The sequence below is a fragment of the Mangifera indica genome, chromosome 3 (assembly GCF_011075055.1).
Source record: "Mangifera indica cultivar Alphonso chromosome 3, CATAS_Mindica_2.1, whole genome shotgun sequence".
NCBI lineage: Eukaryota > Viridiplantae > Streptophyta > Magnoliopsida > Sapindales > Anacardiaceae > Mangifera > Mangifera indica.
The window spans coordinates 8,856,448-8,881,365 of record NC_058139.1 but is presented as its reverse complement, the minus strand read 5'-3'; the positions used below and the strand labels follow the sequence as shown (position 1 = coordinate 8,881,365).

The 24,918-nt window shown below is 35.0% G+C and overlaps 4 protein-coding genes across 6 annotated transcripts; 1 reads left to right on the top strand and 3 right to left on the bottom strand.

Moving 5' to 3' along the window:
• Positions 1-497: 497 nt before the first annotated feature.
• On the bottom strand, positions 498-4,032 carry LOC123210282 (proteasome subunit alpha type-5). The gene is made up of 10 exons (XM_044628546.1): positions 3,999-4,032; positions 3,844-3,892; positions 3,662-3,743; positions 3,342-3,422; positions 2,485-2,598; positions 2,274-2,375; positions 2,019-2,077; positions 1,252-1,354; positions 942-1,007; positions 498-851 (listed from the first exon to the last, which is right to left on the bottom strand). Exons 2-10 carry the CDS (start codon positions 3,855-3,857, stop codon positions 759-761), a joined length of 714 nt encoding a protein of 237 aa, XP_044484481.1. The 5' UTR covers positions 3,858-3,892; positions 3,999-4,032; the 3' UTR covers positions 498-758.
• Positions 4,033-6,094: 2,062 nt separating this feature from the next.
• On the bottom strand, positions 6,095-9,726 carry LOC123210746. Its single transcript, XM_044629217.1, has 5 exons — positions 9,268-9,726; positions 8,648-9,188; positions 7,512-8,022; positions 7,364-7,445; positions 6,095-6,497 (listed from the first exon to the last, which is right to left on the bottom strand). The coding sequence occupies exons 1-5, from the start codon at positions 9,322-9,324 to the stop codon at positions 6,282-6,284; spliced, it is 1,407 nt and encodes a 468-aa protein (XP_044485152.1). The 5' UTR covers positions 9,325-9,726; the 3' UTR covers positions 6,095-6,281.
• Positions 9,727-13,120: 3,394 nt separating this feature from the next.
• On the top strand, positions 13,121-14,123 carry LOC123210911. Its single transcript, XM_044629407.1, has 3 exons — positions 13,121-13,381; positions 13,578-13,702; positions 13,800-14,123. The coding sequence occupies exons 1-3, from the start codon at positions 13,229-13,231 to the stop codon at positions 13,933-13,935; spliced, it is 414 nt and encodes a 137-aa protein (XP_044485342.1). The 5' UTR covers positions 13,121-13,228; the 3' UTR covers positions 13,936-14,123.
• Positions 14,124-14,455: 332 nt separating this feature from the next.
• Positions 14,456-24,871, bottom strand: LOC123210910 (1-phosphatidylinositol-3-phosphate 5-kinase FAB1B-like). Of its 3 annotated transcripts, XR_006501302.1 has the most exons (12): positions 23,301-24,871; positions 22,130-22,876; positions 21,160-21,313; positions 20,700-21,044; positions 19,522-20,442; positions 19,101-19,432; positions 18,632-18,755; positions 18,393-18,545; positions 16,471-17,973; positions 15,242-15,508; positions 14,762-15,114; positions 14,456-14,633 (listed from the first exon to the last, which is right to left on the bottom strand). XR_006501302.1 is itself a non-coding variant. In XM_044629404.1 (11 exons), the coding sequence occupies exons 1-11, from the start codon at positions 23,921-23,923 to the stop codon at positions 14,812-14,814; spliced, it is 5,472 nt and encodes a 1,823-aa protein (XP_044485339.1). In that variant the 5' UTR covers positions 23,924-24,871; the 3' UTR covers positions 14,456-14,811. The 3 variants fall into 3 exon arrangements, 2 of the variants coding, with proteins under 2 accessions (XP_044485339.1, XP_044485341.1); XM_044629404.1 differs by having other exon boundaries at positions 14,456-15,114; XM_044629406.1 differs by having other exon boundaries at positions 14,456-15,114; positions 22,130-22,873.
• Positions 24,872-24,918: the final 47 nt, after the last annotated feature.

The window sequence follows — 24,918 nt, the reverse complement described above, 5'->3', positions numbered from 1 at the left end:
TGCCTGCCTATTCATAAAATTGATACACCCTCTGAAGCTCAAACTGCCCGCTCATGTAAAAGCACCTGTACCATAGCCTATTCATAATGGTTGGCTAGAGCTTAAACTAGTTCAAGTTGAATAAAAATGTTGTCAGAAAGTCCTTAGTAGGATATTCATTTATGACAAGATAAATAATATTACTAGAGAAGAATTTTAACTAAATTTGAACTGAACTGTCAAATTAAAACTTCAACTTGAATTGAGCCAAGCAACAAATCAAACCGAGCTGACTCAAATTAAGATCCAATCCTAACTGGGAACATATCAACCAGCAGAAAGATAAACTAGTGGCTTGATTGCATTGGCAATAAGATATCAAATGGTCAGTTACCGAGGAAACAGAAAACGTTATTTTCTGTATACAGGGTAAAAGCTCATAATTGATGTAGCAGGCAACGATATAACATTCTGCTAAGCAAGAGATTAAAACGTCAAGTGGGAACTCAGGTACAAGATTTATCCAATCAAAATAAATATTTTGATTAGTTGCAATTAATTCATACAACTGACAAGTCGTTCAGCACCAAAACAGAGGTCTTTAGAGGTGTGGTGAGTAGCTCAGTTCGGCAGCAAAACACAAGTTTAATAAGTACAACCTCAATCATAAACAGATACAAATTGTTTCCCAAACTAAAATGTAGGTGCATGCATTGCAGTGAGCTGAAACACAACTGAAGCCAGCCAAGATTTTTCACTATACGATTTTCTCCTTGAGCTCATAGGCGACTAATAACTGCCTCCACCTCAGCTGGAGTATAGAGATGGTATGTTGGAGCTACCTTTGCAATATCGACATTGTTTGGAGTAACCTGAAATCAGTTATAATTCATTATGGTTAAAACTTCACTATTCAGAGCACATCAACAAATAATTGCATTATATTAAGACAGTATTTTTACCTTCTCTTCCATAACTTGCTTCAGAATAGACAGAGCAATTGTCTCAGCTTCTTGAAGAGTAAGGTCCTGCACAAACGATCAGGTGAAGTATAGCACCAATTTACACTAGAAAGAAATGAATCTTGGCTTAGAAGGTAAATTCTACTCTCACATTTGCCAACAAGATGAAAATTAAATTAATGACTAATCTACTAGATTAGCATTCTAAACTCATAAAATTATATAGAGTACATAGTCAATCAGTCTTCCCATGGATGATAAGGTATCAATTCACTCAGACACACAACAAAGACACTGACAAGAGAGTGACCTTGTTAAATTGTTCTTGAAGAGAACTATCAGCTCCTTCTGAGCCAGAACCAATAGCTTTTGCATTGCATTGCCAGAATGTGCCAGATGGATCTGTATAGTACCTGCATCAAGCAAGTATTTTATGGATCAAGAACCAGGAAAACAAGAAACTATACAATTTCAGGCCAGAAGTAACAAAATGAAAAACCTAACAAATGTCAAAAAGCAACATGTTGCATCAGAATGCATGCTCATCCCAATGGAAAGATAAAATGCAGGTTTACTGGGATCAATAAATAAAGTTCCTGCTAACACATTAGCCAAAATGAGAATGAATATCACTATCTAAGAATCAGACATCATCTTTGGTTGAACACAGTTGAATTTAAAAATTATAACTTTTTACCGGCCTGGGAACAAATGATAGAGAAAACTTGGTGTTGCATTGAGATTAGACAACAGCAACCATGAACTTCAGAATACAACAAAAGCACCACGAAAGTTAGGTACTTCATGAGTCCTAGTCTAGAGCATTTAGAGTTTTCATACTGGCTTTATTGATCATTGTTATAGCTACCAGTTGAAATACGTAGAACTTAGAACTAGGTTCTAAAAGAATGTGTACATAATGACCAAAGGTGCATCGGGTTGTACTAACATGAAGATCATGAACTTATAGAAATATGCATATCCATAGGGATGTTAACTTATTATCTCCATGGTATTACATTCTTAGTTATACATTTAAAAGTACAGTCTGAAAATGTAAGGCAAACTAGTACTTACAAGCTGGGCCCATTCTCATCATGACCAGCAATAAGAAGAGATACTCCAAATGGACGAGACTGCACAAGAGAAAAATTACAATAAAAAGAAATTAAGTTGCTTTTATTGAAAAAAAAAAAAAAGAGCATGTGAACAAAGCAAACCACCATTGTATTTAACTTGCTTAGGTTCTTTCCAACAAAAAGGTAAAATATCTAGTAATACAAAAGAAATAACTCCAATCGGATGTCGTCTGTAGACATAAGCCAGCATTACCATGGATTCCTCATCGCCTTCACCAAAACGTAGTGCCAAATCACAGAGTGCTTGAGTTGTAGATTCCACAGTCATTGGCTCACCATATGAGAATCTATGGTTCTGTAAAAAGGTAATTAATAAATTAGTGATGCGCCACAAAAATATCAAAACAGATCCGTTATCATGCTTGCTTGGAAAGAATAAAGGCATCAGAAACCAACAACAGTACCTGAGTTTCCACTCGTGCATGCTCAACAAGTGTGCGAGCATCAGCAATCAATCCACTCATAGCACATCCTATATGGTTATCTATTTCCATAATTTTCTCAACGCTGCTAGGTTCCTGAAAAAAATATATAAAAAAGAGATAATTCCTCAATGAAGTTGCAATCCACTAATAGCAAACATTTTCAAATGCTATCATATCAATGTAAAGAATAAGATCCATTTTCACAAAGCATACAATAAGTTTCTTGCAAATTCTATCACCCCATTCATCAGTCTCATATTACAGAAGCTTAATTTCATACTTCTCTCTCACTGCATTAGATTTTCTGTGGTCTTGACTTATTACGAGTATGTTGTAATCTACTTTAACTCATCTAATGTGAAAAACAGTTAAAAAAACAGCATTGTATCTTATTATTTGATATGGTTTCTTTGAATGATATAACGATTTTTATCTCAGAACAGAATAATATGTCAAAATGCATGCAGAATGATCATACATTATATTACTAAGATGAAGGATAACTACAACCATGAATATACCTACATAGTGGTGCTCTACTTCTACCGGTATTCACCTGTATATATCAGAATACTGACATTTTATTCTAAAACATTTTTTATTTAAAATGAAGATTGACAACTTATTCTAATTGTTGTAAATATCACATAAAAAACAGGAAACCTAAATAGTCACTTCCACTTATATTATACATGATCTATTATGCATTAAGAAAGCAACAGAAAGCACATAATACTAGTGAACAGTTAACTTCAACTTATAATTCAAACTAACAAATATAAGTGTGAAAACAAGACAACAAGAAATTCCATGAGGAACAAAAGAATAAAAAAGACCAGCAGAGGTGAAGTGATCCGTTTCTCCACAGCGAGCACAACCCCTTCTTTCGTTTTCAACCCAATTGCAGTTGAACCCAGCTGCACAGTTCAACAAAACCCATAGACATTCCAATCAAAAGTTCAAAACTTAAAGGAAATACAGTAAAAGTAGGGAAGGTCGATACTAATCATATGGGCACAAGTAAATTTAACATTTAATTACTGTTATACTGAAAATACACCGGAAAAAACCATAAACTGAAACTTCATCAGGAAACAATAACCCAAATATATTTTTGAACAATAATTGGAAAAAAAGAAAAGAACATCTAGTTTACCTTGATGGCCTCAATAGCATATTCAACTTGAAACAACCTGCCTTCTGGAGAGAAAGTGTTCACTCCTCTGTCATACTCAGTTCTAAAATATTTGAAAATTTTCCACACAGTCGATTATCTATCAAGAAAACCAAATAAAAAAATTTAAAGAATTAAAAAAAAAAAAAAAACAGAAAAATTACCTTGTAAGGAACATTTTCTACCCTTCGATTGAATCTAAAAACCTTGTACCTGCACCAGAGAAACACAGAAAACAATTAGAAGGAGAGATGTAATGTAAGGTCTTAAGTTATATGTAAAACCCATAAAATTAAGAAGCGAAGAAGTTTGGATTTACTTGAGTTGAATGAGAGTGAGAGTCTAAGATGGAGAGAGGGCCCTTTTGAGCTCTCTTTTTAAGAGATCTTCTTGAGGGACAAGTTAAGGATCGAAACGTTTCTCATTGCTATTACCTTTTTGACGAAACGATGTCGTTTCTTTATAATGGGCTTGGGCTTTGAAGCTTGAAATATGGGCTTATGTTTAAAACAAAGGCCAAATGAAAACGTGGTGCAATTAGTAACCCTTCATGTGCTAGCCCATGTTTATATCTGACGGACAGACCTGTTGTGATAATTTCTGCATCAAAACAAGTCCAATTATCTTTGAAACTGATTCATAAAATACATTGAAAAAGAGCAACCTTATGCATACTAGCTTTTGAATATATAAATAAATATAAATAAAATATATTATTATATAATTAAATATTATTTTATTATTAATTTAAAATCATTTAATCATTTAATGGTATATATCCAGTGTATATTCATTTATATCTAAAATAGATACGTATAATTTTATTAATAAAAGAGTAATCTTATATGAACCCACTTTTAGGTATACAAATAAATGCACATATAATACGTCATTATGTGATTGAGTATTGTTTTATTATTAATTCAAAATTACCTAATTACTTGATAACACATATCAAATATATATTTATTTATGTATCCAAAATGAGTACATATAATTTTAATATATAGTGACAAAAATAACCAGTATATTTAATGGAACACACATATGTATGTATGCATGCATCACAAAGACTTGATTAGAATGTGTATTAATAAAATTATGTATACTCATTTTAATTATATAAATAAGTACATATTTAATATTTTTTATTATATAATTAAATAATTTTAAATTAAAGACAATATAACTCTTTAATATATGATGATACAAATAAAAAATTATTTTTTTTGTGCATTTACTATGGATGTCAAATGTGTACACGATATCTTCAGACTTGTGTACAATGGCAGATTTGCAGTGCATGCTTCTCCAATTTAAGAGAAATGCCAAATCAATGCTTCCAGAATCCAACACCCTCTGCGATGCTTACTGCAGAGGTCCATGCAGTAACTTTAGTAAAAGCTTCAGTCTCTTCCGATGGCAGTGTGTAGGCTCTTAGCCATCATTATGGAAATTATAACCAGCTTTTTCTTCCATGAAGTATATAAAAAGGTTTCTTTGCCCCTGTTTTGACCCTGAAGGGAACAGAATTACTTTTACATTGCTCTTTACGAAGATTTGCATGAGCATTTGGACAAAGTTTTTCTTTTCTTTTCTTTAATTTATCTTTTTAGAAAATCCTGCTATCTCAACAAGGGTTTCAGGGACGTTTAAGAGGGAAAATCAAATAACCCTTTTAAGGGTTTTACACAAAATTAACCAGCAATTTTAGGCCTAATCAATATAACCAACTAACTTTATCAAAACGATTTTACCCCATTTTTAACCTTCCAACAAAACCCTAAATAAAGCCCTCAACCCATCAATCTTTGACCCCCATTTGATTTATCTCACATCCTCATTTGCAAAACACACCATAAATATAAAATCAATCAAGAAAGATCATTATATGACATGTGAAGATCAATCATTTTTCTGGGATTATTGTGCATTCTTTTACCGTTGATGTACTATTAAATTTTCATGAAAATGAGCAAGAGTTGAAATGTCAACTGGATTTCCATATTTATAGTATTACCCAAAATTTAAAGTACTACTATGTTAGAGTAATACTCTAATGGTGGAAATCTAATGGAAATGGATTAAGTGTAAAATTTTTTATATTTAGAGGTAATTTTAAAATTGGCATATGGGATAAGCATAAAAATTTTACTCTAATGAGGTGTTTATGTAATATTCAGGGAGTGAGTGTAAGGGTTTTACTCTAAAGGGGTTCACATATTTACCTTAGTCTATTTAAGGGGCACTTGAAGATTTTCACGTCAAATTGTACTCTAATAGGGGGCATCCAAGCTTTGGTCTTTTCGGCGGGCCACTATATCCGCCCCGGCCCATGGACAGATCTTTACAGTGGCTAGGCTCAACTTTTGTCAGATGAGTTTCTATAGCTGTAGGTTTGTCTGGAGAAAACAATTCTCAAGATAAAGCCAAATCATATAAATGCTACAGTATTGTGCCACAACAGCAACCCATGTAACACATTGGTAATCGCATGACCCCACTCTTATTCGGCAGTTCAATATACTTATGGGATTTCTTTGTAGAAGTAAATTAAGTTACATAATGAAATTTTTTTTGTATCCATCCATTGTTTCTTTGCTCAGTGATAGTTATTGCAAGGGAGGCAGCCACAAGAGCTGTGCCCAGAAATATGGTTATTATGTCTTATCTTCTGTGCTTGCTCTGTGGCCTTTTGAATTTGCTGTGTGTGTTGTTGCTGGGCTGCTGCTCTCCATTCCTCTGCTTTTCTGTGAACAATTGCCATTCTCTTCATCAACTTCTCTTCCAGGTTTGATCTCATCTTTTGTATTTTCACCTTAAAAAACCAGTTCAAGATACATTTTCAATCAAAGATTTTCTAAATACATAACACAGACAAAATTATATAACTTCAAGTGATGGGATTGCGTGTTATTTCTGGTTATTCAATTGATGTATTGAATAGATTGCTAGGCCACCAGGTGGACATTTTTTTATTCAAGAGGAACTAAAAACTAGGCTTCCAAGCATGAGATACCCAAGTTCAAGTCAATATTCCAACTCCCCATTAAAATTTCAATGCTCCAACTTCACATGGGTTTTGCAAGTTACAACAAATATCATGGACTTAAATAATATATATGTGATGACTTCTAGCTTTGCTACTATTCTTTATCTATGAGTGAAGCATATACACAAAAGAACATAAAGAATTGAGGAAGATACCCCAGCAGAGGTGGACCAGTCAAGAATATAAAAGGCAAATGGTGCCCAAGTGAGGTGGGTGGCTCGAGGATGACTAAACCAACAAGGAACAATAAACCCGACAAATCCTTTGTACCATACCAACATTATATATCCACTCGAAGATAAACTCAAAGTTTAAGGCTGAATTATGCTTTATAATCTCATTTCTATAGAAGAACTTTGCCACATGACTTACACCAATACCAACTTATTAGACTTTGATATCTCACTCGTATGTATGGGACAACACTCTCGGATGTTATTTGTGCTACAATTTTCTTATTTTTCTGTGGCAGTTTGGGAAATATGGGATATATTTATCCATTATAAAGACTAAAGAGAAAACAAATGCAAAGGTAAATTAGAATTCAAGGCAACAGGCAAAGACAATTGAAAAGTTCACTTTTATATGTAAATAAAAAGTTAAATGACAAAAGGATGGGAAAGTATGAATACCTCAAGCTTTTTTGATTGAGCTTCTGCTTTTGCACTTTGCAGGTTCACCCAAGCTTGAATTCTTGCTTCTTCTCTCTGATACCTGCAATTCAAATCACATTTCTTAACAACCAAAAAGAATGCCACAAAATTTATACAACCTCACTACCTGAGGCAGCACTTCGTCTTTTCTTCTTCTTCATAAGCAGCAGCTCTGGAATCTGAAACACTTTTCCTGCATCCATTTCCGGTCTCAAAATGCCTTAAGCTCTTTGATACTTCTTCTTCCTCCTCTTCCCTTGAGCTCCAATTTGATGTCACAGAATCATATTGTGTCCCAAGTTGTAGCTTAGCCAAATGGCACTCCCGCAGCTGGGAAATGTCAATGGTGCTACTGGTACTATCCGAATGTCCTAAAACCAATGGGCCTGACCTATTGGCAGGAGTGTTATGTCGTGCAGGTGATGAGATTTTGAATGGGGTGTGACATCTAGAAACTGTGGAACTGCCTATTGGAGTCATCTCCGTCCCAATATCCCTGTGTTGAATCTCATGAATCACTTCTGTGCCTGCGTCTTTCATGGTTTCGCTGTTAGAGTTTCTGAATAGAAACCCTTCTTTTGATGGCTCTGAGTATCTGATATTTGGTAAAACCAGTTCTACCTCGTCCGTGAACTTATCTACATTCATTAACAAACCTCATATAACTCATGCTCAAGACAATCTAATAATCCACCTTAAATGAGGAAAAAAATTGAGAATGAAACACTGGCGACCTTATCTAAAACTCATCTGTAACAATTACTAATACAGAAATAAACGGAGTTAAGTATTACAAAGAAAACTTATAGATAAAGAAAAAAATGGTGCTTTGTTTGATTATTCTCTGAGAAAATACAGAAAATTGAAATAAATAAAATGTTGCATCTTTAATTTCCATCATTTTGGGTCCAAATGAAGTATATCAACACAGAAATGATCCTGTTATAATTTTCTAGCTTACTTAAAGGTCTGAACTTGGGTACTAGATAGATGTTATATTAAATTATAATGCAACTAAACTTAGTCTAAACTAGAAAATCTCATCCACATTGTACCATGTATTTTGCAGCAAGAAAAGCTCCAAACAAGGAGCAAAATCAAACAGTGAGCAGAAGTCTGAAGCTATATCAAGTTTTTAAAAGACAAAGGAAAAAAAAAGTCCAAGATCAAAAGTGGTAGAGCTAGAAGGGACCAGTAGCAGTTGAAAAGTAAAGCCAAAGAGATAATTGGTTCAACTAAAGTTGAAGAGAAAATAAATCCTACCTTTTAGAAGGTCATTAGTTGAGCCTATGACCCCATTAAAAGCTCTCACTGAATTAGGGTGGTCCAAACACATAGAACCTTGAAAGGTTGAAGAAAACTTTGATGCCTTTTCTTCTGAAACCCTGGATTTCTCTGAGAAAACCTCCAATTGTTGATTAAAGTTTTCAATTTGTTTGTGGTTCTTGGAAGATTCTGGTACTGGCCTCATCGTATGAGCCGGAGACTCATAGCTACTATTCAACCATTTTTCTGCATCATCCCACTTGGAAGGAATACCCTTTCTCGAAAAATTGCCGACTGTGAAGCTGAAAACAGGCCTACCAGGAGTAGAAGGAGCTTCTATTGTTCTTTTTGTGACTGAGTTCACACACTCTCCCCTTCTCTGAGCTGAAATGCTATTGTTTACTGCCACAGGAAATGACTTGACAAACTCAGACGTCTCTTTGAGATTAAGCTTACAAAGAGGGTCAGGGAAAGTATCAGCAAAAGGGTTGTCTTTGTTTTTCCCATAGAAGCCATTGTTGCTCTCCAATGCAGGTTCCTAAAACACAAAGAAACAGAAATATGAAAACCAACCTGGTGCAATGAAACAAAAACAAAACAAAATGAAAAATGATTACCCCAGTAGAAGGAAATATAGGTGAAGGTTGAAAGAATTTAGGACTTGAGAGATCCATGGGTTGTGTTGAAAATGAAAGTGGTAGAGTTTGTTTGTGTTTCTGCTTCCGTTACAGTGAGGTTTGTTGGTGAAGTCACAACTCATAAGACAAGTGGTTTGGCCATATGCATCAAATTGAAAGAAAACACTGCCATGAGACTGGGAAGACAGTTGAACAGTTGTACTACATAAGGAAAAGCTTTGAATGATGACTACAAGAAGCCATGGTTGAATACGCTGCTACACATGGGATATCACCCCTTCACAATCAAATTACCAAGGGACTAATCACTGATGGCTTATGAGTCTCCCTACACACACAACCAGACAAAAATGTACTTCATAAAAAGAAGAGGGGGACTTCGGAGATGAAAAAAGGCACTCGTGAGTCCTCTTATAATATTAGATAAATATAAAATGAATTCAACTTTTTTATCTGTTATCAACATCTTTTATATTGTTTTGCAGAAGCTTCTTAGTCATTATTGGCTTTGATCCTCTCTGTTTCTGTGCTTCTTTGACTCATGGGTAGTAAGTTTCATTCCAGGTAGGCATCAACGGCTAATCTCTATAATCTTATCAATGCTATATACAATATACCCACCCAATCCTTGAGTTATAACAAACAAAAAATGAGTTTGAATGTGTGTTTAACACCATTTGTTATGTTTCATAACCTACTTGATTGATAAGATTAAGGGATTTGGTATTGGACAACGGTTTAGAAATTAATCAGGGCCTAAAATGGGTTTCTGGGTCTGAGCCCACATGAATAATGATCTTATTTAGAATGTGTTTGCTTGTGTCTCCAGCTACATATAACTTTATGCTTAGCATTGCAGACTAGAGATGCCTAGTGACTGGGTCGGGTCTAGACCGCCAATTGGTAAAAGGCCAAACGACTATGTCCCACCCAAGGTTTAGCGTTTTCTCAAATGTACCCCCTTTAACTATAGAAACACCAAACACCCACCTATAACCGGTTAGATTTAATAAAACTTTAACGGTGATAAGGGTAAAATCATCATTTTCTCTAGAATATTAAAAATAAACTAAAATAGAATATATTTTCCCCCCTAAACTTTAAAAACTAAAATTTTCCCCAGCCTAAGTTTTAAAAAATCGCAGTTTCACCCTCCCGAAGCATTGCCGACCGTCTCCGGCTCCATTGCCGACGGTCTCTCCCTCCCGGAGCATCCTCACCTTCCGGAGATCTCTTTCCTCTCATTTAGACTTCTAATCGGAGTCGGAGAAGCTGTGGAAGACGAAGAACTTCGTCGGGAAAGACGAACCCAGTCGTTGTCGTCGTCGTCTGGGAAGACGACGTCTTCCCAGACGAAGACAAGACGATGAGACGACTCGTCATCCTCTGGGAAGACGAGTCGTCTTCATCTGGGAAGATAATCGTCTTCCCAGACGGCTTCTCTTTGTATCGGATGCATTAAGGTCGAGTTGAGAGGGGTCGTCGGTGGAAGAGAAACCGTTGGGAGGGGAAGACGGCCGGTGATGGCGCCGGAGAAAGCGACGGAGAAGGGTTTGAAAATAAACCCTAGGGGGGAAAATGCAATCTTTTCAAACTTAGCTTAGGGAAAAAATGTTAGTTTTTAAACTTTTAGGAGGGGAAATGAGATTAAATTTTTAGGTGTTAGAATTCTGTTAAATCTAACTGATCATGGGTGGGTGTTTGGTGTTTCTATAGTTAAAGGGAGGACATTTGAGAAAACGCTAAACCTTGGGTGGGAAATAGTCGTTTGGCCATTGGTAAAAGATGGTATTGATTCGTTAAAATTGAAGACTTGGTGACACAACCCAAAGTCTCTTGGATCATGTTTCTGCTGACCTTCAGCGAATTGATCTATGTGTCTTTTGTGAATTTATCTATTAAATTATAATTTTTAATAATTTTTTAAATTTTAATTAATTCTAATTTAATTTATTAATATTTTTTGATGAGGCATATTGGATTAGTCCGTCGGTAAGGCTCCAACATGGTTCGTATAGACTGCAAGGCCACACAATCTGATCGTACCAAAGAAATAGGGTCTGAGCAATGTCCCGGATAGATGTGCTCTTTGACGTGTCTATTACATTATTTTACTGAAGGTAATTTATTATATTATCTCCTTGTCAAATCAAAAGATAGTTTTTATGTTATGCTTTCATCATCTTAGCCTAAAAATGTCAATTGTTAAACATATTGGGTTGTCTTAAAGGGCCACAGAATTATTATATTTTAATGGGTAATGAACTATTTTTCATTTAATTTTTGATGTGTTTTTATAGTTGTATTTATAAAATTTAAAAAACTTAAAATTTTATTTATAAATTAATTGAGATTAAAATTTTTTATTAGAATTAAGAATAAAATTATTATTTTATTAATAATATTAAAAAATATAAAATTCATTATATTTCTCCCTTAAAGTTTTAAAAACTAATAATTTCACTTCTATTTAAAGTTTTCTAATTCATATTTTCCTTTCAAAACCCTAGAATTTTTTTCTTTTCCTTTTCAACCACCATCTCTAGAGATCTGCTCCAAATCTTTTCGTCTCCGATTAAGAGATCTGGAGAGGGAAGCTTAGTATGCCTTAGGAAGACATTAGTCAATGTTTTTTGGATGTAAAAGAGAGGTCGTCGGTATCAAAAATGATGATCGAAACGATGAAGAAAAAACCCTTCAGTTTGGAAAGAAGGGAGATTATGACTTTTTAAAATTGAAAAACTTTATACAGTGATGAAGTTGTTAGTTTTTAAAACTTAAAGTGAAAAATATAACAAAATTATATTTTTTTAATATTATTAATAAAATAACGATTTTACCTTAATATCTAACAAAAATATTTTAACAATATTTGACCTATAAATAACATTTTAGATCTTTTAAATTTTATAAATATAATTTTAAAAACACATTAAAATTGAGATGAAAAGTAATCTTCGGCCCATTTAATACCCCCAACTTTAATAAATGTTTCTTTGCAATAATTACAATTTTAGATTATGAAGTTCATTAATTTAATAGTGAAATTAGTAATGTCAGATCAAAAGTCATAAGTCATCTTGCATGAATGACCCTTTCAATTCAACAAAGTAAGATGTAACCCAGATGACTCCAGCACTAATAAAAGTTATAATCTTTAATGAAAACTGATCATTATTCATAAGAAATTGAAACTCTTACATAAATGGTCACTTGTTGCTTCTGTAGAGAAAAATGTTTATAAGAATTGTAATCTAATTTTTATTATTTATATTATTTTATTTAATTAATAAATAACAAAATTTTTAATAATTTTTTTAATATTAATAGTGATGTGATAGATAATATAAAAAATAATCTAATTATTATTTTTATCTTAAATATTGAAATATCAAAATAATATTGATGTTATTATAATTAAAATTTTACTTATTAATTTTTTAGAAAGAAAATAACATTATTTTTAATTAATATAATAAATAATATAAAAAATATTTTAAAATAATTATATTCATAAATATTTAAATATAATATTATGTTAATATTATTTTATTATTTTTAATTAAATATAATAATTACTTATACTTATCAAATTTTATTAAATTATATTTAATAATCTTTAAATAATTAATTTTTTAAATAAATTTTTTTTATTGATGATAAAATCCAAACTAAATTTCATCAGAGTAGACCCACCAGCCAACTGAACAAAACAAAAAGCAATAAAAAACACTAACATGACTGAGATTTTGGCAGCAGCAACAGGTAGAAGATAAGCAAAATGGGTCCATCTAACTATTTTTACCTATATTATTCATCATTTATAGACATTGCTTATCTATATCCATTTCAGCTCAGAACTTTAAACCGAGTTATCATACTATTGCCATCTAACAACAAACAAAATTCTTGTTGTTGTTGTTGTTGTTGCAGCAGATCAATGGCTATTACAGGCTGTTCTTCGATATATACTCTTGTTCAAAGTCCTGGTTCTGTTTTGAGGCCTGCTAGAAAGACTTATATGCTTAAACAAAGTCACGTTCCATTCTTGAAAACACCTGCAGTTATGATCAAATCATCCTTCAAAACCAAGGTTAACATCTAATCCTTTTTTCTCATCTTGCTAATATTTTAACACCCTTTTGCTTTTAATTTTTGCTTATAATTATAGCAAAAGGGTTTTTGGATGTCAACATAACCCTGTTGATCAAGATGATCAACTTCTGTTTCAAACTGTTAAAGTTGCAGGGAGTTTTAAGTTTAACTACTTCTGTGGTTGGTTTTAACAGGTTTTTGAGGAAAACTTAGAAGGTATAATCTGCTATAGAGATGAGAATGGTGAGATGGTTTGTGAAGGATATGATGAGGGTCCTCGTTTTCATCAGCATATTCCAACAACATCATATGATCCAAGGTAAATATAGTACTCTGCTGTCACAAGTAAATTAGTATAACACATGTTACTTCAACTCAAATTATTGAATATTGTGGATGTTTTGGACTGATTTCAGGGATGCTGCGATAATGAACATTCTTGTACAGAGGTGGCTTGATATTGTTAACAATGGTAAACTAAGCAGAGCTGACAAAGGAGGAATTGCTGTTAAAGAAGACATCAATGAGAATGGCTTTCACCCATTCTACTAATCAATGCTTAACTGGACAACAGTTATTCAAATGTGTTTGAAATAACACTGATGCAGTATCCAAACAGATTTCCTATAGATATCCTGTACAGTAGAGCATAAAAGCATTTGTTTATTTTTGAAACACTTTCTTCTTTTGTAATGTTCTCTTCCAATGCCTTTGCTATAAATCAAAGAATTTGCTTGCAATGTCTAGGTAATTTTCTCCACTATGCAATACTAAGATAAATAATAAATTGCCATTTAGAATTCTCAAATGAACTGTATTCTCATATTCATTGAAAGAAAGAATTACATGTCAAGGTGAGCACATCCGGAAACCATACGTATATTTTTCGGTTTTTTTTTTTTTTTTCCCTTTCATTTGCCTGAAGAATTACAAATTGATACTATCAACAAGGTAATCATATTCAAATCACAGCCAATTCTTCCCAAAATCCATCCAGAAAGATATGAAAATACAAAATCTCTGAAAAATAACACCCAAGGACGGGAGGAAAGAATGAAGAGGTAGACAGAAATTTTGCAATACAGAATATAATCTATTATATTAAAATATATGACAAAAATTCATATAATGTACATTTGGGATGCTACATACATGAATAAATATTTGTACAAGGATTTCATGGAGAGGTCATCAAATATTAAACCCCTGACAGAAACTTCTATGGCTTTAACTGCTTTGTTCTTCATCTCCTAGCAAGTAATAAGGAACTTCTCATTTTAATATAACATAACAATGAATTTCTATAAAAAATTAATCAAAATATGGAAAATCTATAATGGAAAAAACCATGGGAAGGATTGATAATAAAATCACGTACTGGATGCACAAGCACATTGAATCACCAGTTTTTTTCTAAGAAGGTTTCACTTATGTGTTCTCCTCACATAAATCATCCTGTGATTTACTGGGAATGATAGGAGGGAACCATTGATCTGGGACCATCAAAAAGTAGGTAGTCATTGCCTTCCTGAACCGTTTTTTGTACTGCTTTGGTGAAATTACAGTTGGTGGTGTGTTCTTTGGTCCACCAAGGATACCCGAAGCCTTCACCCATGTTTCAAGGTGCTTATCCCATGTATACTGTCTCATGAAATCAATTATCCCAAGAACTAATTCATGCTTCTCTTCATCCACCCCAACCAATAATGAATAGTCCATTACATCGACTGACTGCACAGGCACAATTAAATAATTAAAATTAAAACAAATTACAATAACATTCTCTTTCTCAGTCCATCAATGCCCCCTGCCACTTTAAGCCAATAAACATAGATCCACAAAGAGATCCAAAACTTACCGCTAGGAAAGCAGTATCATTCCAGACTGCTCGCTCCAATAACCGCTTTGCCTTGTTTCCCACAAAAATGGGAGAAGTTGGCATTGCTTCAATCAAGTTCTGATCTAGCAGCACCTTGTTGCTCCCACTAGAATCAGGATTATAACGCGACCGGGTAGATCCTTTGAGATCATAAAGCCGTGTCACACTCCTTGCAAACAACAGATTCTCCATGACTAGAACATCCATCTTCAATTCTTTCCCACCTCTTAGATGTTTTGAGGTAACCTTCCAAACATATAACCAAAATGGACAAATAAGTTCCAGAAAGTTTGACAACAACAAAGCAAATAACCTATTATCACTACCCTTGCAACCCTTTAATTGTTATAGCCATTCTCATTCAGAATAATCGGCAAGGAGTATGAGACAGTCAAATTAAGATGATGTTAGATAAAGAATATTAAAAGGTAGCTCCGAACTTGAGTCACTTTTTCGAAGCACCTATTTTTCCTTTTTCTTGACAAGATCTTTTCAGCCATATTATGATTGTTTATATTATAAGTTGACAAAAAATACAGACTTCTAAAATGGGTATCTGAAATTTTCAGATCATATCTGCGGCAGATGTCCCATGGAAGAATTTTAAGTGAGTAACTAGCTGCCTAAGGCACAGGACTAAACCACTGAGCCCATACTGCCAGCTGAGAACTCATTAATAGTTCATACTTTTATTCTTTTCCATCTCTAAACCATTGGTTCTATTTCACTAATTGGACTCTTTGGCACAAATTAAGTGAATGCCAAAAATGGTTAAAGGACTTTCTTTTTTAACAAGCCAAATTATCCAATTTCTTTGGCACATTTATCCAGAAAGTGAAAATGATATGGGACTGAAGAAATCAGCTTTAAATATTTTGTGTAAGGTTGAATAGGCTTTGAAATAACTCCATTAGCTATTCAAAGGATGACTAAGCATTCAAATTAATCTAGTATAAATATGATAAACAATAATACTATTCTTCCCAAAATTTATACCAAATTTCATATCCAAAGTGATGTGTCATCACATGTGGCATTCATATAAAGATAAATTGATTATGCATTGAATGAGCATTCTATGATATGGCAATGCCCATAAAGTGACACATCATTTGGGATGTGAAAATTGGAATAAATATTTGGGATGAGTAGTAATACTCTTGTGATAAATTATTCTATACGGTTATTAAGTCACTAAGTATAGGTACCTGATAAATCCCAAGAATCTTTGCCAGACATGTTGGACTTCCAGTGTTAATTGATTCAGACAAATATTTGAAATATTCTGGGGCAAACTTAATAAACGACTCTAGCTCTGTCTTTGTCACTTGTTTGATGATGAAACGATCATCCAATGTTTTAGCAAAAAAAACATTACTCTTGCCACCCTGGGCACCCCACTTCTTACAACGGCTAAGAGACCTTATGAAATCAAGCTCAGATGGGCAACAAATCCTCCTTAATGCTTCAAACCGCTTTGCATAGTAACAAGTTACAGAATATCTTACCATACCAAGTGGACCATCATCTTTAAAAAAAATTCTGGGATGGAAAGCCTTTGTATCTGATAGTGGATCCAAAATCAGGGAGCTATGAGATCCAGACATGGCTAAAATGCCATCATCTGTTGACCCAATGCTTCCATCAAAAGACTGGGACAACTGATGATATGCTGAATCAGATAAAGAAATTGAAGACATAAGATCCCCACCATCTTTGGGTCTTTCCCCATCGTCAACCTGTAGAGTGACATGATATTCAGCTGATAGTAAAGCATATGATATAATACTTGTGGGTTCATCATCATAAACAGGAACTACAGTGTCATTAACACCCACAGGCAGAAGCAGCCCAGCACCGCCTTGCAGCTTAACATAAAGTGGATTATACTCACCCAGTGTATCAAGTTTCTGAGCACTTGCCAAAAAGTTCTTGTTTACTGAGCGGTAAATGTTTAAAAATGGCATTCTTAACCAGTGTACAGAGTCATCTATATTGTCAGTGACCTTGTTGGACAAGGCAGATGAATAAATGCCCTTGGGCTCTTTTTGGTCTTCTGAATCTAACACTTTGCTTGCTACAGGTACAGTAGAAGAATCTACCAAAGCTGAATCAGGAAGTACACAGGCATTATCCTTTGGTATTCCAATTGTTGGGGAGTTTTCACCAGTCCATTTAGCCTCTAGAGTACCCGATAAATTAGCAATTATAGCAAACTGCCCCTCGGCGACGACCCTATGTACATTTAACTCAGCTTCCCGAGAGTCAGTTGGTTCACTGGCATTCACACTGGCATAAATAGTTTGGTCTTCTTTTTTATGATCAGAATCTCGATCTTTGTTTGTCTCTTGATGTAATCCATTTGATACTCCAGTGCCATTATCACATGCTTCTCCATTATCCGACCTCTTTTCAAGTTTGGTGTCAATGAGAAGAGAATCATGAAAACAAGAATCTGTTTCAGACTTGGTTGTTACATTCATCTGAGCAGGCTTCTGACTACTAGTCAGGACTTTCTCATCTTCTTCTGATACTGCACTGCTCAAACCATTCTGGAGACTATTTTTAACTAAATTAGCAGCATAAACTAGGCGGTGATCCCACATATAAGATTGGAAAAGTAACTGCCTCCTCAGCCGATTGATCTCAAGAATGTCAACAGGAGGTTGGCCCCTTTTTATTTCCCTGTTCAAAGCTTTTTGGAGCAATTCCTAAATCAATGTAAAAAAAAAAAAAAAAATCAAAAAATAACATTAAAGGCAGAAAATAAAATCAAATATATTTTCTACATCTATCACAGAGATTTCTAAGAATAGGAAAACAGTGGTACAAATCTAAACAGGACCAAGGAACATATCCTAAAGTAGGAAGCCTCTCTAGTAGCAATGAATTTTCAAAAGATATTTGTATGACACAGACTTGACTAAAAACGCTTCTAAGTGAGTCATATAAAAGAAGAACGAAGAATATCATCCACACTTTCACACAACTAGCATAAGACAGTACAGTAAATTCATCTTCATGAGTATTCAGTAATTTTAGTCGTATATTCAATGGTCATCCATAAAGATTGAATGGCATGAAACTTGTTGCTAAGGCAAAAAAAATTTGCTTCTGAGAGGGGTCTAACCTCAAATTCACTCTTCTCCTTCTGTAACAATACTTCAAGTTCATCAGTTTGGTGTCTTGATTCAAGTGTTTTGATGCCATTATTGAGTGCCCCAACAATTTGACTCAAAGCATTAAGTACTTCAGAGAAAAGAAGCTTCGCTTGGTTAGCCACCTGTGTATGATCAGATTATAAAATCACCCAAATACATTAAAGTGAAAATGGCATTTTAAGAAAGCCAAAAATTGTGATGATTGTACCTCATTTGCTTCTTTTTGTATCCACTCCTGATGATCATAGCTGAAATCAAGTTTGTGGGGTGGAAGGTAGACAGAATGAACATCAATTGATGCATACCGAAAACAAGCAACCATTTTCCCAAATCTGCAAATGGGCAAACAATGAATGTAAAAGAGATGGTCATACACAAATACAGTGGCAAAAATGAACTTCATCTTCCATAATTCTCTTTCCTTAGTTTGGTTGTTGTATAATCACAACAGCACAATTAAATTCACACTCCAGTTCCAAGAGATTGGTTAGAATCATCCAATCAAGACTCAATACAATCAAGAGGGTTAATTATAGTAACTTTAGCTAAATAAACAAAAACTCAACCCTACAATTAATTACATACTTTGCAAACTCTAGCACATGATAGAGAAACAGTTTATATTACTCAAATTACTTGAGTAATTACTGGTGAATAGTAGGGTTTTAGATTATTACCCATAAAAACGAAGACAATCTCTATGGAGAGAGTGGCCACAGCTTGCCACCCTGCTTGCAGCTGCATGGTTTGAAAAGCTCAGCTCCAAAAATTTTCCAAAAGATAGACCCCAAGCAGCATCAGACATCACCACTCTCCGCGTTGCTGGAGGAAAACCATTGATCCGTGGACATTGTAGGCATCTGTGCCACATCCAGATCTTTCCTTCCTTTTCACCTAGTAACAGTATTTCAGGTAGTTTCTTAACAGATATAGTGAGGGTTCCTTGTCGGTGAGTGTAACAGTGGACATGTGCTTCTGAAGGCATATCACAAGAACGGCACCGATAACTCTAAGAAAAAATTATGCTTTCTCTGTTTCAGAATTTGTTCTCAAAGCTTGTGCAAATTAAGTATACACGTGAGACAAGAGTTAACTTACCTGATCAAATAAGTGGTCCCGCAAAAACCGACCCAAAGGCTTATCAAAGCTGCCGTAGTATTTGATACGAAAAAGATGAGACCTTTCACAGACAGTACCTTTCCACACGCATCTGGAAGATAAGGAAACCAAAATGCTTTGATGATCTGAAGGTGATGGAGGAAACTCTTCTTTTAAAGGTACCTGGTCCACAGGATGATTACTATCTTGTTGCATAGATGATACATCTGAACCACCTAGCTCATTTTCAACTGTTGCAACAGTATCATTTTGGGAACCATTTGCCAGAATGCCTGGGCCCAAAGCCTTTAAAGGCTCAAAACCGTTAACAGCAACATGATCATTCATGACAGCGTGTTCATTGTTGGCTGCAGATGTTTCTGCCGCCAATGTTTCTTTGGAACCCATTTTGTTCTTCTCCTTAATTGCATGATGAGGCAAAAGCCCACCATGGAAAGAATCTGAAATAAGTTTCCCTGTTGATGGAGCAGATGAAAGCACAGTAGTTGAATTCATTAAACTTGAGGTATGCTCAGTGGAATTCAACCTATGAGTATTGGATAAAGATGGCAGTATTGTCATTTGCATCTTAACAATTGAAGCACTTTCAATTAATGAGCCCATCCCAGAAATAGGGACACTTTTAGATCTTTGTGGTCCAGTAACATGTGGAGGTCCCTCAGACTCTTCATTGGCAGGGACAGTGAAACCAGGTACTGTCGATATTGACCTCTCGATGCTCGATGGTTTATCTGGAAGTGCCACACTAATTGGAGAGTTCATTGGAAGTTCTGGCAGAGAGGCACCTTCATCGGCAAGAAAAGATGTCTCCAATGCCAAGTGGTAAGCTGCAAAAATCCCATATTGAAGCACATGCTTCACCTTCTTCAACTCATCCCCATTAGCACCTCTTAGTAAAATCTGATACAAACAGAAACAAAAGCATTAAATAAACACCTTGCAGCAGTTTCCTCCAATAATTCAAGTTATTCAACAAGATTAGTAGTATGTTCATTAAAAGGACACAACAACATGCTCTAAGTAGTGGAAATACTAGGAATTTTATAAATGACCATCTAGCTAACTTTTTAATTTAAAGTTTTCTGTAGAAGCTCTGCAAGAGGTGATTAAGTAATTTAGTGTCTCGTGTTATTTGGTGGTTAGTTTTTGGGACTTACAGTGCAGCCCAATGGCTTTGGGCATCCTTCAAAATACATCAATGTCTTCACCAATTTCTTTCCACCCTGGCCAGCAGAGCCAAGATCTTCCAGAAATCTCTCCGCATGAAATGTATCACAGTAGCCCAGCTTTGGGGAAGAGAGATGATCAATTGAAGGGACTATTTGAGAACCTGTGCAACGGGCTATCCGCTCTAGAAGTGGCCTCTTGATATTGAGAACAAGTGATATGTTTTTTGCAAGTAGGTAGTCTTGAGCAAATCGGGAAACTGATTTCTCAACAAGAAGGACATCAGGACGGTGTGCATCTATCTTTGCCACAGCCATCTTCAGATGGTCCATTTCCTGGACAAGTATACAAGAATATAAGAACTAAAGGAGAAATAATAAACATATGTTTTCATGCACATAAAGAGAAATCATTAACTAACAAGCAAATAGAGAAAAAGTAAAGCACAACCTGCTGCAAGAGAGTATCAAAACTTGACAAATGGTTAGAAACACGCTGGTATTCAAGGGCTCCTCCAAGGATCAACAAGCGAGGCTTCTCTACTTTTGATGTCATCCGTCGATGAGCCACATTTTTTTTACAAACAACTCCTTTAACCACCATACTGGAAGAAAGGCAGTCACATTTTGAGTCAGAAAAAGAAAAAAATTAAATGACTGTAACAACAACAACTGACACAGTCATCAGTCCACAGATGTAGTTAATTACACGTATTAAACCTTAAATGACCAGAAAAGTGCATGAGACTGGAGGGATGTAATTAGTGATGTGATTCATATCCAAAAGTAAAGCATATAAGAACAATATTCACTTTGACATGCAAATTGCTCTTCAGTCTTTGATAAGTTGTGGAAACTTCACATAAAAACCACAGCCGTTTAATGAAATAAAAGTACAAGTACTTTCTTCTCTCTTATAAAAGAAAAAAGAGAAAGTTTCATGCATAGGAGCTTTCCAAAGTTGTCAGTGGAAAGCTCTAGAATCCAAAAAGAGATATCTCTTCAGAAATATAAGGCCAGCTCCCATGCAATATAGCCCATAGCTAAGTGGATCGATGAATTCTAGGTCCTGTGATTGCAGAATTACTTTTCTGAATATTTTTACCCACATCCTAGGCTATTTTTGCACAAAATTCTTAGGTTTTGCTGCAATTTACTATAATCAAGAAACAAGAAGAAATTTAGCAAATAGCAACCGGATTAGTACCCTTTCCAAAATTCATAAGCCAAAACCTTAATTGATAGTTAAGAGATGGTTGCAATGGAACACGATTCTGCAATATTGTAAGATGATAAATAGAGCCTATAACATTGAAGATTCACTAAACTAGATATCCAAATTAAAGAACATACACATCAGAATGTGTAATCGGTTCCATAATGGTTCACATATACATAAGAAGTTATTTTCTACTGTTTACCTCTCAAGGCGACGTCCAGATGCTATGCATTTTACTTTTACATAACCACCAGGGTCCATTCCTCCATTTTTACTCATATCTGGCTTTAATAGTGTAGCAGCTTCCCAAGATAGAGCTGTGATGATCTCCAACCAGCTCTCTTCAACATCTTCATCACTGACAGGAAGATTCTCAACCTGTAATAGCTGAGCCACCAAGGCCCTAAAATGCCCATCAACCACATTCTTCATGGCGTTCTTGTGCTCCTCAAATGATTTATCCCTATTGCGGAACTCCCCACTACTAAAGCTACTTGAGGTGCGGAAGTATCCCCACTCTCCTGTAGGATCACCAGCACCATCATCATCATCATCATCAAAAAGATCAGCTTCTCTATCATCTTCTTCATCTTCTGGATCAGGAGGGAGCCAGAGAACTCCATCATTCTCAAAATCCACAGGTCCAAGATTGGCATTCTCTGAAGCATATAAAGAGGAGGGTGCCTCACATTCATCACCAATATCATGCCCATCCTTTTTCCCAAGCTGTTGGATTTCTTCTAAGCCTTGTGATCCAAAACTGAGTAGAGGAGAGCTGCTCAAACTTTTTGTGGCAGTATAATCTTGATCGAGTTGCATTCTATGTGATCCATCATCATTGCTCATGTCATTGAACTGTAGTGGACTGTAGAAGTCATTGACTTGACGAAAATGCCTTGTTTCAGAATCGGACCGATATACACCATACTCGTCATCCTCATCATCACTTCTGATGCCACAGAAGAGGTAAAAACAAAGAGAAAAAAAGGGGGGGATGTAAAATGGTGCATCAAACCAGAGTTATTCATTTATTTTTCTTCATTTTAGGGTGACAACAACTAATTTCATTGTGACAGTGCTAATGCATAACTAGGCTACAAGAAGAAAAGCAACCAAGGGGTTGTGCTGGTGATATAAATTTTTACTTATTTGAAGACTTCTAAGCCCTCCCGGCCATTAACATTAAGAGCATAAACTTCCATGTTCAATTGTATTATTAGCCATATCCTTGGTTGTCATCATAACCTTAAACAATATGAAATAATGGTTGCAAATTAAAAATATCTGAATAAATGAAAGTTTGAGTCAAGGCCTTTATACATGCATAATGCTCTACAGCAACAAAAACAATTAACATGAATGAAATATCTGACCTGTTCATCGAAAATGAAAATTGGTTTGGAGATGGATCGCCTATATCAGCAACATGGTCATTATTTGTCCTTGATGCTACCATGACTGGCCTCTCAGAGTTTTTCTCCATTATTGGTAATGGATGAGGGCTGACACCAGAATTGTGTTGAGCTTGTTGGTAAGAGGCAGTCGAATATGACAACAAGCCAGGAGTACAGCTGCTACTTTTAGCAGTGCCACTAGATTTAGTGCTGACCAGACTTGCCGCTGATGGTGAAGTACTGAGATTAATAATAGGAGCCTGGGTTCCATTATGAACAGTGTCTACACTCTGCTGCTGCCATTGTTTGAAACAATAATTACATACTCGAATGTTCTCCCACTCTTTCCAAGGAGAATCTGATTCAACAGATGGAGCAGGAACTGAGTTTGCTGTACACTGGCCGCAGAAAATTCTACCACAGAGTCGACAATGGTGTCTACGGTTAAAAAGTGTGAACTGGGAATCACATTCGTAGCAGACTCTACAGCTTTGATCTGGCATCCAGAAATCCCTTGATAGGTGAGCAGGTTCGGATCGCCAACGAAGCCATGATTTCAATGTACCAACTAGCTCGGACAACGTCTTCTCCGGCGCATCCATCTACAAAAGATCCTACTGCCCTGCTCATTATGATATGCTCATCTAAGACTGCTGACCAATCCACCTCCACAAAATGAAAACACCAAATTCCAAGAAGACCTATTATCTAAGGAAACTTAAAATTCCAAATCCTTCTTGGCCAAATATTAAATCCAGAAGACTAACAGCACAACACAAGAATCCTTTATGCGCCGATCAGTACCAACCAAAAATCTTTGTAACTCACTTAGCAACTGTTAGTTCCCTATCCCGATACAAGAAATGGCTACGACAATTATATATATTATCAAATCCAAACTCTGCAATTCAGCTACACTTCCACCAAAATATATATAAATATATACAAAAAAAAAAAAAAAAAAACTCACAAGCCTCCTGAAATACTATGGAGCTCAGAAACAAAATCTAGAAAAAAAAAAATCCCAAAACCTAGAAGCACAAAACCAAATTAAACCTTCTCAATAACTATAAATTGGGATCATTTCCTCATTACAACCAAAACAAGAGAATGAAAAAAATATCTCCCTACAAATAATCCCCAAATTGGTAGGCGAATACGTGTATATATATATATATTTTACGCAATTGCCTGATCAAGAATTCACCTGAAAAAAGCTAATCAATAACATGACAATCAAGATCTTCAGATTTATGCCACCTACGCAAAACAAAACCCGTGATCAACCGAAAGCTAAAAAAGATGGGGAAAACTCTTCGCTACCCAGAAAGCGATCCTTCCAAAATTTAATGTTTCAAATTCCAAAACATCAACTTGACATTCTCAAAATGGGAAAAGAAACTTTTTTCTTTTTTACTTAATATTGAAGATGATACCATCAAAAAACCACCTTCATTTCATTTCTTTTGAAGATCATATATAAATGCAAACCTTTCATATGATCTTATATAGTAGTTGTTGTTTTCATATTACAATCTAAATTTGACAAAATTTGTTTACGGTTTTTAATCTATCAGTTAATTTTCTATTATTTCCA

Excerpts from the sequence above, each read along its gene's own strand:
- LOC123210282 (XM_044628546.1), bottom strand. Across the intron at positions 3,423-3,661 it reads ATGCTATTGAGGCCATCAAG|CTGGGTTCAACTGCAATTGG; the intron begins GTAAACTAGATG and ends TGAACTGTGCAG. Across the intron at positions 1,355-2,018 it reads GATGAGAATGGGCCCAGCTT|GTACTATACAGATCCATCTG; the intron begins GTAAGTACTAGT and ends TGCTTGATGCAG.
- LOC123210746 (XM_044629217.1), bottom strand. The coding sequence starts at position 9,324 with ATGGATCTCTCAAGTCCTAAATTCTTTCAACCTTCACCTATATTTCCT. Across the intron at positions 8,023-8,647 it reads AACTAATGACCTTCTAAAAG|ATAAGTTCACGGACGAGGTA; the intron begins GTAGGATTTATT and ends TAATGAATGTAG. Across the intron at positions 7,446-7,511 it reads AAGACGAAGTGCTGCCTCAG|GTATCAGAGAGAAGAAGCAA; the intron begins GTAGTGAGGTTG and ends TTTGAATTGCAG.
- LOC123210911 (XM_044629407.1), top strand. The coding sequence starts at position 13,229 with ATGGCTATTACAGGCTGTTCTTCGATATATACTCTTGTTCAAAGTCCT. Across the intron at positions 13,382-13,577 it reads AATCATCCTTCAAAACCAAG|GTTTTTGAGGAAAACTTAGA; the intron begins GTTAACATCTAA and ends TGGTTTTAACAG. Across the intron at positions 13,703-13,799 it reads ACAACATCATATGATCCAAG|GGATGCTGCGATAATGAACA; the intron begins GTAAATATAGTA and ends GACTGATTTCAG.
- LOC123210910 (XM_044629404.1), bottom strand. The coding sequence starts at position 23,923 with ATGGATGCGCCGGAGAAGACGTTGTCCGAGCTAGTTGGTACATTGAAA. Across the intron at positions 21,045-21,159 it reads TTGATACTCTCTTGCAGCAG|GAAATGGACCATCTGAAGAT; the intron begins GTTGTGCTTTAC and ends ATACTTGTCCAG. Across the intron at positions 18,756-19,100 it reads GATTGTCTTCGTTTTTATGG|ATTTGGGAAAATGGTTGCTT; the intron begins GTAATAATCTAA and ends GCCCATTTGCAG.